The sequence below is a fragment of the Cajanus cajan genome, chromosome 9 (assembly GCF_000230855.2).
Source record: "Cajanus cajan strain Asha chromosome 9, NIPB_CcT2T_4, whole genome shotgun sequence".
NCBI classification, from domain to species: domain Eukaryota; kingdom Viridiplantae; phylum Streptophyta; class Magnoliopsida; order Fabales; family Fabaceae; genus Cajanus; species Cajanus cajan.
Genome location: NC_138525.1, coordinates 51,370,184 through 51,385,896, shown reverse-complemented (window position 1 = coordinate 51,385,896; position 15,713 = coordinate 51,370,184). Strand labels below are relative to the sequence as shown.

Sequence of the window (15,713 nt, the reverse complement as noted above, 5' to 3'; positions counted from 1 at the left end):
CCATTAAAATATCCCCCCCCCCCCCCGCTACTATTCTCAAAAAACAGCCTAAATTTCTCAAAATCATATTGTATCACATGACTCTAACTCTTGCAATAAAAGCTAAAGTAGCCAATTTAAGCCGTGCCAATGGACTCACCCAAACAACTTGTAATTAGGTCCTTGCTGAATTTTCCAAATAAAAGCCCAATAACTGGGTCTATTTGGCCTGGCTTGATTAGCCCTAACGGACTAGGCAAGGCTACTAAAAGAAAATGTCTGCTGGCTCAGATTTTCTTTTAAATTTGTAGTATGGCATCAACTTTCTTTCAAGTGGTTCGTGTAATTTTTCCTTTGGTCTCAGTATAATAAGTAGTTACACTAAACATGTTTAGTTATTTCATTTTTTGAAAACAGAATAAGTTCTCAAAACCAAACATATTTCTAAATCTAATAAATTTTAAAATAAAAAACTGCTTTTAGAAAATAAAAATAAAAAACAAAAATAGAAAATATTTTCATAAACCAAACAAACCCATAAATGTTACTATTACAACATATTTAACGTGAAGCAGGTCAATACGTGTTTATTCTTTCCATTTTAGACCAGATGTGTTTAAAGTATGAAAATACCAATTTTTTATTAACTTTTTGAAAAAAAATTATAAAAAAAAGCTTATTTAAAGAAAAATAATTGGTTTTTTTTTTGAAAAATTTATATTTTTTTGAAATTAATCTATACAAGGATAGCTGAAGAAGAAGAAAAAAACGGTAGACAAATATGAGGCAATTTCTGTATCATTGACGTTCTTTGCACTGAAAACATTCCAAGAGGTCACCTCAATTTAATTCACAACGTGCCCGACACAAGAATCTCCTTTCACTGATAATCTAATCATAGAACAAGTGAAACCATCTATAGATAATTTTCAGGGTACATCTAAAGAGCCACAATAACAAGGTACCCTTTAACAAAGGATTGTAAATGGAATGTCATTCAGATCCAAACTAAATAGAAACCCAGCCCAGGCGGCTTAAAAGCTAATCCATCCTTCCCTTCAAAATCCTTTCCGTTACTTCAGTTGGCGTGCTGCAGAAGACAAATTAACACACCAATAAGCCCTTTTAATAATACATTGTGACTAGGCATAGAATGAAAAAGTCCAAATTTCCAAGGAAGAAATATAATAATAAAAGTAAAACAAAAGATTTAATTAATCTTTTGATCCCTATACTTACACCTAAAAGAGTTATAAGTTTTAGTTCCTACACAAACATTTTGTGGCCGAATTACACCCCGCCAAAAACTAAAAGGAACTAAAACATAAAAATAAAAAAAATAAAAAAATAACTCATAAGAACTAAAAACAGAGAACTTTTAGGTATAGAAACTAGAAGAAAAATTTGACGCAAGTATAGGAATCAAAAGATTAATTAAAAGAGGAAGGAGAACAAACATCTTCAGGAATAAATAGAGTATTATTTCTCTTTCAACATCTTCAGGTCTAGTGGACTTCCCCACTCAGGATTTGTTTTCATCATGTCTTGTCAAAATTAATTTTCACAACATCTGACAAGTGGCTTCTATGATGGACAAGTACATATAAAGTAAACGTAGGACAGTTCATGTGCTTTGCTCGGAAATTGATAACAGCATGTAGAAGTATTAAGACCAAACCACTAAAAGAATCAGAATTTGTAAGCTTACACAACATAGACATGTCCTCCCCAGCCACTTAAACAATCCCGATCAACAGATGATTGCAGCGCTTGGGAGATGGTCTCAAACAATTCCTCTGGTTCCTGTGTCAAGATTACAGACCAAACAGAAAAAAAAAATATAAGCCATGTCCCCTTAACAAACATTGAGAAACTATGCTTAAAAATCTTTGAAGTTGGATCACAAGTATGACAGTGGAAAATTTTGATGCTAAAATCAGACAGCAAAATCAAGGAACTATTAAAGCTTTAATGGCCTTTTCTCTTTGAATCCCTTTGGCTAACTATTAGGACCCCAAATGTGAAGAGGGATCCAAGTGAGCTGTATCACAACAGCTACCCAAGCCCAATCGGTGGCTGGCTTATGTATTTTTAACACGTCAACCAAACTTCCATTGCACTAATGCTGCATTTGATAACTACTTGAAAATTAACCTCATATGTGTCTGCATATGCAATAGCCTTTTATTATATATTTATACAAACTTTCTCTCCCAAACAAAATATCACCGTGAATTCACTTGCATTATGATTAATCAAACTTATTAGGCTTTAAAACTTATGATGCTTTGATTATTCATCTATACCGTCACAATTAAGCTTAGTCTACAAGAATGGTGCAACATAATGTCTGCAATAGTACCCATAAATGGATTGTGTTCTGGGTCGATTGCAAGAAATTATCCATGTTAAAGTATTGTAGAACATGACTAGTTCAATTTGCAAAACCACAAAACACAAAAGAAGTTAATCTTTGTAACCAACCATGTCAGGCTTAAACATCGCCTCACAAGCACCATATAGCGACTCAGATGCAGTGCCAGAAACAACAAAATCTTTTGCAAGCTCCCTGCATACAAGAAAATAGCAAGATAAAGAATTACATACATCCAACTCATATGACAATATACAACTTACAGGTTATTTAATTTAAGGGAACAACAATCTTGCATAAAAGGCACCATCGAAACTACATAAATCTAGAACATTTTCAGATTAGAGGATACAAAAGTAGGCATGTAAGAGAGGGGGAGAGACAGAATATAATGGAGGATAGGGAATCCTTCTAAGCAAACTAATAAAACAGATAGCAGCAAAGAAAATAAAAATGTAGCAAAGCTGCTATTTTAACATAGGTTAGTGAAACCGGATAAAAAAGGCAATTTTCTTTTCATGAAACATGCACCAACACTTGATCTTATCTTAAATGAAATTTTGTGTCAAAGAAACCTACTTTAAAATGTGGAGAAGAGAATTTCTGTTCCAACAAAACACAGCAACATGTATCAGTATTACATATTTACGAGGATACATATTTCTTATCTTCTAGTTTCACAAATTTGGTCTATCTCCATCACTTTTTAAACCATGTTTTGTCAAACTCCAACTTGCTTTTATCTTTAATTAATCCCACATTTAATTTTTTTACTTGTTGAAGATTTGAAGAACAAACATTTCTAAGATTAGTTCTCATGTCTGATCTCCAAGTAGCTGGAATTAACAGAGGTCTGAAAAATTGTTCAAATATGTAGACCATGTTGTACCCCACAGCATCAGACTTTTCAGCAAAATGCAAAGAAAAAACCATTGCTCAGAATTGTATATGGCGCATACATATCACTAAAATGGCATTATACATTAATACTACACATTGCTCACGTTGCTAACATGTGCAAGTTGTAACACATACTGACTTCCCTCAACAAGAAAATATGGGCTAGAATAATTCAACTTACTTTGCTCCAATACAATCCATTGTGCAAATAAATGGTTTATCTCCGTCCCCTAGTCCAGCAATTACAGGCTGGCAAAAATATGGACCAAACCTGAAAAGCAAAAGAATGCAAACTTTGTTTTCAGTGTTTCAAATTAGAGTTAATTCACATAACATGAAAAATCTAAATCTTATAGTTTACTATGATTTGTTGTAACCAGGTATCTAAACAAGTAAAAGGGAGTCAAAAATAAATACAAAATTTAACATGGATCAACTTCAACCTACAATGAGCTATTGGTCGTCAGCATGAAAATTGTGAATTCCTAAGCTAATTTTTGAGTTGTGAACTGTACACAATATCATATCAGATCAAATTTTGAGATATATAAATACAAACACATACACATGTATGTGTGTGTGTATAGACAGACATATATATGTATGAATGTACATACGTATATACACTCATAGTTTCAAACTAGGAATTGAAAACAAAACAATTTAATCACAAGACTCAAAACAAAATCATAAGTTTCCCGATCATGTTTGCCCTCCACCATTAGAATGGTGAGGATCAATGAATTTCCAAAAGAGTACCATGCAGGATGCCCTCCACCATCAGAATGGTGGGTAACAGTTTACAGTTTCCCATCAGGGAGATCCAAACCACAATGCAACCAAAACTTTCTCACCATAAGCTGAGTTAAAAAAGACAATTAGTCAAACCATGTTTAAAATAAATTTTCACATAACACTGATAACTTAGTTTCATTTCAATTACAAAAACTCTATTAAAGTTAAGCTGCAAAAACAAATTAATAAGACCTCTACATGTTATGCAATGAAAAATCTTATCTAGAGTCTAGACTAATATTATCATAACTCTGGACTCAGTTACTTTTTTGACATGTGTTAGGCTAAGTTTGACCTAATTTTTTTTTTTTTTTTAGTTTAAAAGTTATTTAAAGTTTAAAATAAGAGCTTTAAAATAGAGTAGAAGTTCTACCTGGGGTGGTTGTGAGTTCTTAGATTTTAGTTTTCAAATGCAATTTAAAAAAAAAAACATGTTTGGCTAAAATGGAGCTGAAATGATTTTTAACTCAGTTTCAAAACACTTTTATATTCATTTTCAAAACCAAGAAAAAAAGGATGTGTAAATTTGGTTTTTAGTTTAAAAAAGAAATCTCGTTGCATTTGGAAATAACCCTTCCCATTAGTGCTGCCACCACCACCATCATCCTTGTCGCCATTCTATTGCACAAACACACTTTAACTAGTTTTATCAGGATAAGGAACTTTTAAAAGTGGTTTTATTTTGAAACTAAAATTAGAAGGAGAAAAATCAAAAACTAAAAATTGGTTGCAGTTTTTGAAAATTTTGAAACTTACAACTAAAAAAATCCCCAAAGGCCCTAACTTCAGCAATTTTAGATTTAAATCCCCCACCCACCTACCTCCTTTCTTTTACAAAAATTAAACTCCTTCAGAGCTTTTATCCAAATGTTTGCCCCAACTTCTCCTTTTAAGAAGAAAAGCCCAAAAAAAAAAACAAGATGAGCCAAACACTGCCTTAGTAAGCTCATGTAAGAAAATGTACTCGAGTACACAAATTACAAACCAGATTCCACCACTATGTACAGTCCTGCTTCTTATTTAGTTATTTATTTAAGACCAAAATCTAGCTCATTATCCAGCCAAGTCAAGTCACAAGAAAATTCATAATAAACTGTTTTGTTCATAAAAATTTAAACAGGAAGGATGACGGAAAAATGGAAAAACATGTAGAGTAACCAACTCCGGAATGCCATATGCATATTTTATATTCAAAACAAGGACACTAAACTTCCTCGTAATATGTTCTGTTTTTAAAGGGAACAAGAAAAATGGGAAGGGGTATGTAAAGGACTGAAGTAAGCAACAAACAAAAGGGAATAATTAAGCTCCTAAGAAAAGTAGGTATTTCTACATACAGGTATTTTGCAAAAGAAACTCTCAAGTCTCAGCTAAGTTCCGAAAGGAATATTTATTAGAAAAACACTAACAATACACTCCTTAACAACTGTAGCTAAGTTTAATATGACATTTTCACTAACTAGGACACTAATGAGTGAGCTCTGTGTGACAGATTAAGTAATAGGTAAATTTTGTTTGACAGATTCACTAATGACTTTAGTGCCAAGAGACTAATTTATATATATATATATATATATATATATATATATATATATATATATATATATATATATATTTAACACTATAAAATCAATTTTAAATTTGGGGGGAAAAAAAACAAATTTACCCCATAAAAAAGTGTCTAACCCCAGCGAGCTATTGAAAGCAAACCGTGAATCATATACAGAAAAAATCACTGTATAAACAAGGGCATCAATCAATTTATTCAAAACTCACTAGCAACAACCCATAATCAAATTTCATTCACACGACTTCACTAGGCAAACCCCATTTTAAACCACAGCAAAAAAGTAAAACATTCAACACATATTCCTTGAAAAGAGAGATTTTTCCCCCTCAGATCTGAATGGCATTACCTTTTCTCGTAGAGCAGAGCAGAGACCAAGCTGGCAAAGGTCTCCGGTTTCATATCCCTCTCTTCGCGAAGCTGATACAGTTTGTGGCGGAAAACGAGACGCTGATACCTGAACGGAAAGAAAGAAAGCCAATTAAAAAAAATTGAAAATTGAAAATTGAAAATTGGGAAGGAAAAAGAAGAGCAAAGGGTAGGCACAGTGTTTGCGCATCGGTGGCGAGGCCAGAGAGAGCGATGAAGAGCTTATCGTGAATCTTGAAAATGCGTTGAAAATCGGTGGCTATGGTTTGGAGCTGAACGCCGAGCCTTCGGTCGCTGGCAATGGCGAAGCAGTTCTTGCCGACCATGGCCACGACGGCACTTCCGTTGTACTCGAAGATCGACATGTTTATGCTTTCAATTTGATCGCACAAGCAGATTCAAGGGTTAGTTAAGTCGTGAAATGAAATTTTGTATTTAAGAGCATCCTAGTTTTCTTTGTGGTTAAGCCACCAAATATAAATATATTAAATTCCTTCTTTTATTTCCAAGCTTACAATTTTCTTTCATCTAATATTTAATTTGCAATTTTTTTAAATTTTATAAAATAACATGATAGTTATTATTTAATAATATGTAAGTTAAATTATATTTTTAATTATTATTTTTTTATCTTATTTTATAACTATTATGTGATAAATTAAAACTAAAAATAAATTAACTTAAATATTATTAATGTTAATTGTTGTATTATCTATTTAGTGTTAATTTATAACCTACGTTACAAATATTTTTCAAAAATGGGTTCTAGTAGGGTTTCTACGGGATTCCCATGGAGGGTTCTATGAAGGAGGAGGATTTGCTTCTTCATAGTATTAGAAAAGTGAAACGTAAGCTTAATGTAAATTTGGATAAGCCTTTATTACCTAAGGTTATTGATAGGGGCTAATTGTTAAATATTTAGCATGAGGGACTACATTCTTTGTGTTTTTTATATGGAGGATATGTGCAAAAGGAAATTGTATGTGGGTTGAAGGTTGATGGTCCCCCTTGCATGGTGTTAAAAACATAGTGAATCCTAATTGATGAGAAGGGATCCATTAGAGACAATGACTCATTAGCTGCTGGAAATGTAATAGAAAATTCAAATTTTGAAAATAAATCTCCAAGTAAGGCACAAATTTTTTTGAATTTGGCAACTAATGTAGTAGAGATTACAAAGTAGGTTCATGAGAATGCAATTAGACCTTGGATGCTGGTTTATCGCAAGTAGAAACATCCCATGAAAAAAGGGTTGTTGACAAATGGGGACCTTGGCATGCTAAAAACAGTTTCAGATAGACGATCCTATTCACAAAGGATGTACCAAGTCTTCAAGTCAAGGAAAAGTTAAAATAGGGGTCTCGGTTGGGCCAACCCCATTGCCCCTAGCATACTCCTCTAGGCCCAAAAATATTGTTCTGTTAAGTAGTATGGGCAAATGATAGTATATGAGTACTTGCCTTGATTTCGAGGATCAAGGACCTCCTAGAAAAGTAAAAGAGAGAAAATTAGATAATACTTTTTCTGCCTTTTTCATTCATACTGTGCTGAATATAAAGTTCTCATGACACCACATGATTGGTTGTACATGATTTGGTAATAACAGAAAAATATTCCATACTAGGAAATATCTAGAAAGTACACCTCAGCAAATAAGAAACTAAATAACAATCCCTATTTGGTGACAAAGTCACTGAGATAGCTCGGTTTCTTGTACTCCCTCTTGGGCCTGGTACTAATGGATCCAGCCTCATCTATACTAGAGCTTGAGTCAATGGGCTTGCTGCTATCAATACCCACTGCTGCGGAAAGCACCTTGTCCTCAAGGTGATAATCAGAGAGGAGTGTATCACAGTGTTCCCAAGAAGTATCCTCTGGAGACAATCCTGCCCACTGAACCAAAACAAGCCTGGTAGGGGGATCAGTAGAGGCATCCATTTTGGTGTCAAGGATTGCCAATGGCTCAATGATAGGCATGTGATCTTGAGCAAGAGGAGGGAGCGGGTCAGGGGTCGAAGGCAAGGGTCCCTTGTGAAGTTTCAGCAGCGAGCAATGAAAAACGGGGTGTATCTTTGAGTCTGGGGGAAGAGACAAACGATACGCCACTGGTCCAATGCGAGCCTCAACCTGAAATGGCCCATAGTATCGCTTGGAAAGCTTGGGGCTAGTAGCAGCAGAAAGTGATCGCTGCCGATAGGGTCGTAAGCGGAGATAAACCCAATCACCAACCTGAAATTCAAGGTCACGACGCTTACGATCAGCAATGGTTTTCATATTCTGTTGTGCCTTCTCAAGTTTCTTGCACAGCATAGAGATGAGATCCTGTCGTGCAGTGAGGAGAGAATCAACAGCCTCAATTGCAGAAGAACCTGTCAAGTAAAAAGGAATGGAGGGTGGAGGCTTGCCAAAAGTAACGTGAAAAGGGGACATTCCAGTTGCAGAGTGAGTGGAGGTATTATACGACCATTCAGCCAGTGAAATAAACCTGCCCCATTGAGAAGGTTGAGCATGGACAAACGAACGCAGGTACTGCTCCAGCGTACGATTCAGAACTTCAGTTTGCCCGTCGGTTTCAGGATGATAAGAAGTGCTCATGCGCAGCTTCGTACCGCTCAAACGAAACAATTCACGCCAGAATTTACTAATGAAAATCGGGTCCCTATCTGAGACGATGCTGCGAGGCATGCCATGGTGTTTACAAACCATATCAAGGAACAATTGGGCCACTTTGTAAGCAGTGAAGTGGGTTGGTAGCGTTCCGAAATGAGCCCCCTTTGAAAAGCGATCAACCACAACTAGAATAACCGTCTGCCCCGAAGACGGAGGAAGCCCTGTGATGAAGTCAAGTGAAAGGTCCTCCCAAGTGTCATTAGGAAGTGGAAGTGGCTGCAGCAAGCTAGCCGGTTTCAGAGTCTCATATTTAGTTTGTTGGCAAGTACCACACTGAGAGACATATTTGTGAACTGATGCACGCATATCCTTCCAATAGAAATTGCCCTGTACCTTCGCCAAGGTTTTGGATACACCCATGTGACCTCCTAGTGGAGTTTTATGGAATTCTTCCAAAAGAAGAGGGATGAGTGGATTATCAACATTCAACCACAACTTGCCATTGAATAAAAGGAACCCATTGTGAATGCTGTAACAAGGGTAATCGGAGGGATTGGAGCGAACAGCGGCCAATAATGAAACAAAAGCTTGACTCTCTTGAAGAGACTTACGGAGCTGATCCAAGAAAAGTAATCTTGGCATAGAGAGGATAAAATAGCTGCCTTCTGTATGTTCTGCAGGTCGTGAGAGAGCGTCGGCGACTACGTTTTGTTTCCCAGCTTTGTATTGGATAGTGTAGTCATATCCCAGAAGCTTGGACAAATAGATTTGCTGCTCAGGTGTTTGTATAACTTGAGACATGAGCTCCTTAAGACTGCGGTGATCAGTCAAGATGACAAAAGTGTGTCCCAAGAGATACTGCCGCCATTTCTTAACAGCAGAGGTGATGGCATGCAATTCGCGGACATAAGTGGATGATCGAAGGAGCTTGGGGCAAAAAGGCTTATTGTAGAAAGCAATTGGGTGACCTTCTTGCATTAAAACCGCACCCATAGCAGTACCCGAAGCATCTGTTTCAAGCTGAAAAGGCAAGTTGAAATCGGGAAGGGCAAGGACCAGGGCCTCAGTCATGGCCTTCTTAAGATGCTCGAATGCAAGTTGGGCTGGAGGGGACCAACAAAAGGAATCCTTCTTAAGTAATGTAGTAAGAGGAGAGGCAATGGATGCATAACCCTTGATAAATCTCCGGTAAAACCCTGTCAAGCCCAGAAATCCCCTTAGTGACTTAACAGAAGTTGGGGTTGGCCAATCCACCATGGCTTGGACCTTAGAGATATCTACCGCCACGCCTCTAGAGGACACAATGTGACCCAAATATTCAAGCTGCTGTTGGGCAAAGAGACACTTGGAATCCTTCAAAAAAAACTGACCTGCAAGAAGTGTTTTAAAGGTTAAATCCAAGTGAGTTAAGTGATCATCCAAGGAAGGGCTATAAACCAGGATATCGTCAAAGAAAACGATAACGAATTTGCGTAGGTAAGGCTTGAGCAATTCGTTCATGGTAGCCTGAAATGTGGAGGGTGCGTTGCAAAGGCCGAAAGGCATGACCCTGTACTCATAGTGCCCCAAGTGAGTACGAAAAGCTGTCTTATGAATGTCAGATTCGTGCATACGAATCTGGTGAAAGCCCTGTCGTAAGTCCAGCTTGGAAAACCATTGTGCACCACCCAATTTATCTAAGAGCTCATCAATGGTGGGTAGTGGGAATCAGTCTTTAACCGATATGGAATTGAGTGCCCGATAATCGACACAAAAACGCCAACTACCATCCTTCTTCTTGACAAGGAGAACAGGGGATGAGAATGGGCTATTGCTTGGTTGGATCAGACCAGAATGCAGCATCTCTTCAATTTGCTTTTCAATCTCACATTTCTGGTAGTGAGGATATCGGTAAGGTCGTACGTTGACGGGGGAAGAGTTGGGTAAGAGGTGGATGTGGTGATCAGTGTAACGGGTGGGTGGAAGGGAATGTGGTGGTAGGAATAATGGTTGATATTTGAGGATAAGGGAAGAGATGAGTGGAATGGGGTGGGTAAGGGAGGTCGTATGGAGAGTAGGAGAGGAAGGCAATACCTGGATGTGGTAGTAGGCAGCCCCAGAATTAGTTTGAAAGATTCGTTTAAGCTGTTGGGCTGAAATATCACTAGGCCCAGAAGGAGAGTTGGCTTTGAGTTCGATCATTTGTCCATCCCTAACAAACCGCATGGACATTTTGGAGTAATCAGTGACAATTGCGCCCAAAGGTTTAAGCCACTGAATGCCTAGAACCACATCAGCACCACTTATGGGTAGCACGTGTAAGTCAACAGCAAAAATATGACCCTGGATGCTAAGCTGGACAACTGGACAAATATTGGTGCACTCAATAACACTGCCATTTCCAACCATTACCTTGAAAGTGGCTGTGGGCTGCATAGGTAAGTTGAGGAATTTGGCAATACGGGTCTGAATAAAGTTGTGAGTGCTTCCCCCATCTACTAAAATAGAAACGTGTTGTTTTGCAATAAGGCCCGGTAACCGAAGTGCTTCAGGGGCAGGAAGGGCCGAAAGAGCATTGAAACTTATTTGGGCTGAAGAGAGCTCTGGAGGTGCATTATCTAATAAAAGTGGATCCGGGTCTGGGTCAAGTGGGGATGGTTCAGGTGTGGTAGAATCGTCATCCTCCTCTGCAACCAAAAGAAAGAAACGTGCCTTACATTTGTGACCGGGGTGGAATTTCTCGTCACAATTGTAACAGAGGCCACGCTCGCGACGGGACAGCATCTCTTCATGGGTGAGCTTTTTGTAGTTAGTTTTAGGTGGTGTTGGGAGGAGGGGAGGAAGAGGACGTGGTGGTGGGGTGGTAGATTGAGATGGGGAAGGAGAGAAAGGACGAGATCTGAAGAGGCGTTTCTGATCCAGGAACTTATCTTCCTGTAGTTTGGCCAAGGCAGCAGCTTGGTTGAAAGTGAGAGGTTGTAAGGCGAGGACCTCTCTTTTAATGTCAGGAGAGAGACCTGAAACAAAACAACTCAAGAGGAATGAAGGAGGAAGACTACGGTTAGCAAGCCGCTCGAACTCGGTGAGGTACTCATTGACCGACCCTCGTTGAGTGAGCTTAAAGAGTAAGCCGCGAGGATTTTCGTAGTAAGAAGGGGCAAAACGGGTTTCAAGGGCCTCAATGAAACCGTTCCATGACTTGATCATGCCGTTTTTGTGCATCCATTGATACCAGCTCAAGGCGACGCCGTCCATGTAGAAGGAGGCCACTTTGAGGCGGTCGTCATCAGGTGTGGAGTGGTACTCAAAAAATTGGGTGATTTTGAAAATCCACCCGGTTGCATCATGGCCATCAAAACGGGGAACATCGAGTTTCATATGGGGTTTGAAGAAGGTAGAGGAGGGTGGATCTGATGGCGGTGAGGAGGGTGTGGCGGTGAAGGCGGTGTTGGCTAGTTGTGTGAGGAGGGAATCAAGCTTGGTGTTGAGGTCTGTTTGGGAGGCAGTGAGAATGGACTGGTTTTGGGTAAGCTTGAGGAGGGCATCATCAATGGTTTTGGAACGTGTGTTGTGGTCACCCATGGAAAAGGAAAGTGCAACGAGAGCACCAAATTGATAGTATATGAGTACTTGCCTTGATTTCGAGGATCAAGGACCTCCTAGAAAAGTAAAAGAGAGAAAATTAGATAATACTTTTTCTGCCTTTTTCATTCATACTGTGCTGAATATAAAGTTCTCATGACACCACATGATTGGTTGTACATGATTTGGTAATAACAGAAAAATATTCCATACTAGGAAATATCTAGAAAGTACACCTCAGCAAATAAGAAACTAAATAACAATCCCTATTTTGTGACAAAGTCACTGAGATAGCTCGGTTTCTTGTACTCCCTCTTGGGCCTGGTACTAATGGATCCAGCCTCATCTATACTAGAGCTTGAGTCAATGGGCTTGCTGCTATCAGCAAAGGTTGAGTAGTTCAGGGTTAAATCAATTCATAGAAGACTTCGATGGTGGATGAGGCAGTGATACTAAAGGAGAAACAACTAACCAAGGAGGAAGAATTGCGTTTGATCAAAATACTCCAACGTACGGGGGATGCCTTTGCGATGGTGAATAGCTTACCTGTTGCAAATTTTGTTTGCCCTAGCAACAAGCTTAATGTAATTATATTGGGAGGTTCATCCTTTATTCCTCTTTCCCCTAATAATATAGAGAATGTTGTGTTGGACAATGGTGACATGCTTATTTGCATTGAGGATTCTTCTAGGTCAGTCGACGCCATTACCCTCCATCAGTCTTAATGAATATCATCTCGTGGAATTGTTGTGGTATGATAAATAGGAGTTTTGCTGCTTTGATCAAGGATATTATGGTAGAATATGCATCTTTGTTAATTTTTCTATTGGAGACTCGTGTTAGTGGGACTACAACAATAAAGATTATTAAGAAGATTAGGTTGGATGGGCGCTTTTGTGGAGAAGGCTTTAGGTCACTCTAGCAGGATTTGGTGTCTTTGGAATTCTAGCATTTCAAAAGTTGAGATTCTTGGAAATTTGCGGTACCGTGTCCATATGAAAGTATTCGGTGGAAGAATGATATTTCTTGGTTTCTTATAGTGGTGTATAATAGTCCTTATTATCAGTTACATCAAGGGTTTTAGGACGTTCTTCGCAACATTGCATATGGCATTTATGGGGCATGAGCTATAGTTGGAGATTTTAATTCTATCCATCATTAGCATGAAAGAACTGGTGGCTCTAATAATCCTTCATTCAGGAGTATTGCTAGTTTTCGGGGAATGATTAATGATTGTGAACTTGTTGATGTTAGGTTCTAAGGTTATCCTTTTTCTTGATGAAAAGGGAACCTAGAGTAGAGATTGGATAGGGTGTTGATTAACTTACACTAGAGGGTGAGATTTCAGGTTGTTTCTGTGTTTTATCTTTCGTTCTATAAATTGAATCATAGACCTTTACTGGTTAGTGATGGAAAAATTGTTGAACAACTGGATTGGTGTTGATATCTTCTCCAAGCTCCTCCCTAGATCTTTAACTCTTTGGTTCTCGTTAAGCCTTGTTGAAGCTTCCAATGGAGGTAGAAGCTCCAAGGTTCACCTTAGAAGATGAAAAATAATCTCAAGTGGCACCACTCCTTGGAGGAAGATTAGCCACTTCAAAACTCACCACACTCTTGTATAAAGAGGACAAGAGAATTGGAAGAAAGAAAATTTGAGAGTAATTTTCAGAAATCTCTCAATAGATGCATCAAAAGTGTTTACAAAGTGAAGGAAAAGACTTATATAGTGAGGGAGTGGCTTGTGGTGCAAGGTAGGCTAACCATGGTTTAAAGAGAACCATGGTTAGCCTTTTTACACTCAAACTAACCGGTCTAGTAGCTTGGAAGCTTGTGGAACAAGCTTTAGCTTTGAAACTTGGGGAGCAAGCTAAGATAGAAGCTTGTAGCACAAGCTATCCAAGTGTGTGGGAGAAGCCAAAGGTAATTTGGCCAAGCTTGTTTCCTTCATTTAATCCAATCCAAAACTCCTGGAATTGGTTTAGTTAGGTTCAGCAAGTGATGGTGAGACCTAGCTAAATCAATTTCTTAGAAAAAAAATGGAGGAGAACAAGCCTAATATGTAAATTTAGCCTAGGCCCACCAAAGGCCCAATTACTAGCTATACCTACACGTTTTACCATTTGTCACCCCACTTCTGCTACTAAAAATATAAAAATCAATGACTCTTAATACAAGGTCAAATGAAGCAAAAGTCTCCAAGTAACATATCCTAAATTCCTAAAGGTATGACCTATAAGAAAAAAAAGAAAGTGTCTCACAAATATAAAGGCAAAATACACTTATACAAGTAACTACTATGTACAAGTATTATACAATATATATACAATGGAAGCTAAGAGACTAATAAGAGGGATCATACTCCATGCTCATGAAGAACATAGGTCTAAGAAGCACCTCCTCTGTAGAAGCCTCCTCCAGCCTCCTAACCATGGACCTAGTTAAAGGCCCAATGGTCTTCAAGTGTGTAGCCTCCTTGGATGGTCCTCCATCAGTTAGATTAGGATTTGTGGCTAGGTCTCTATCTCGTCGACCTTTTCATTCTGAGGCATCTTGGTTAAATCATGAGGATTGAAAGCTAAGCTCATTTGTTTAAGTACTTAGCATTTAGTAGGAGTCAATTTCACGAGGACATTTTAGCATATATTTGGAAAGAGTATGGAACAATTTTATTTTAGGAGGAACTTTTGTGGTTCCAAAAAGTGAGATCTCATTGATTGTTTTTTAGGATTGGAATATTAATTTTTTTTCACAAGTCTATTGTGATAAGGCGGAAACATAATAAGGTGAAGGCCCTCCAAGATGATGAGGGTTGTTGGAATTCTAATCCTAGTGCTCTACAAGGTATGGTCACGCAATACTACAAGCGTTTGTTTGCTATTAAAGAGGTCTACTAGGTGTTCCCTCTACATGGTATGTTTCCTTTTCTTATTGTTGATTAGATCAATTGCTCAACCACTTCCATTTCTAAACAAGAGGTATATGGAATTATTAATAGTATTGAGGGTTTTAACGCTTTAGGGCTAAATGATTTTCAAGCTAGTTTTTACTAGATTCAATGGGAGGTGGTCGGGGATAGTTTTTTGGCTTTGGTGCATGATATCTTTCGAAATCCTTTGCGATTGGCAAAGATTAATGCAATGCTCATTATTGTCATTCCTAAGGTGGAGAATGTATCTAGGTTGAAGGATTTTCATCTTATAAGTTTATGCAATGTCTCTTTATAAGGTGCTCACTAAGCTTTTGGTGCATCGATTGCGGCCTTTGATGGACACTTTAGTGAGCCCTTATTAATCTAGCTTTATCCCTAATTACTAGATTAGGGATAATATCATCTTAGCTTAGGAAGTTTTTTATGCCATGAGGCATAAAAAGGGTTATGGATTAATGACTATTAAGATCGACTTCGGTGGGATTTCATTCAGGATGCCCTTCTGAATATTGGTTGTCTTGATAATGTTATTGAGATTATTGGGTGTTGTATTTTGTCATCTACTATGAATGTGCTTTTGCAATGAGGATATGTTGGAGGATTTCAAGCTGCTTAAAGGTAGGCATGGC

At 38.0% G+C, this 15,713-nt stretch overlaps 2 protein-coding genes across 2 annotated transcripts; both read right to left on the bottom strand.

The window, feature by feature from the left end:
- Nucleotides 1-761: 761 nt before the first annotated feature.
- On the bottom strand, nucleotides 762-6,426 carry LOC109816055 (proteasome subunit beta type-3-A). The gene is made up of 6 exons (XM_020380918.2): nucleotides 6,162-6,426; nucleotides 5,965-6,072; nucleotides 3,435-3,524; nucleotides 2,464-2,548; nucleotides 1,688-1,782; nucleotides 762-1,069 (listed from the first exon to the last, which is right to left on the bottom strand). Exons 1-6 carry the CDS (start codon nucleotides 6,347-6,349, stop codon nucleotides 1,021-1,023), a joined length of 615 nt encoding a protein of 204 aa, XP_020236507.1. The 5' UTR covers nucleotides 6,350-6,426; the 3' UTR covers nucleotides 762-1,020.
- A 3,875-nt stretch (nucleotides 6,427-10,301) lies between these two features.
- Nucleotides 10,302-12,155, bottom strand: LOC145952161 (uncharacterized). Its single transcript, XM_083064385.1, has one exon. It carries the CDS (start codon nucleotides 12,153-12,155, stop codon nucleotides 10,302-10,304), a length of 1,854 nt encoding a protein of 617 aa, XP_082920511.1.
- Nucleotides 12,156-15,713: the final 3,558 nt, after the last annotated feature.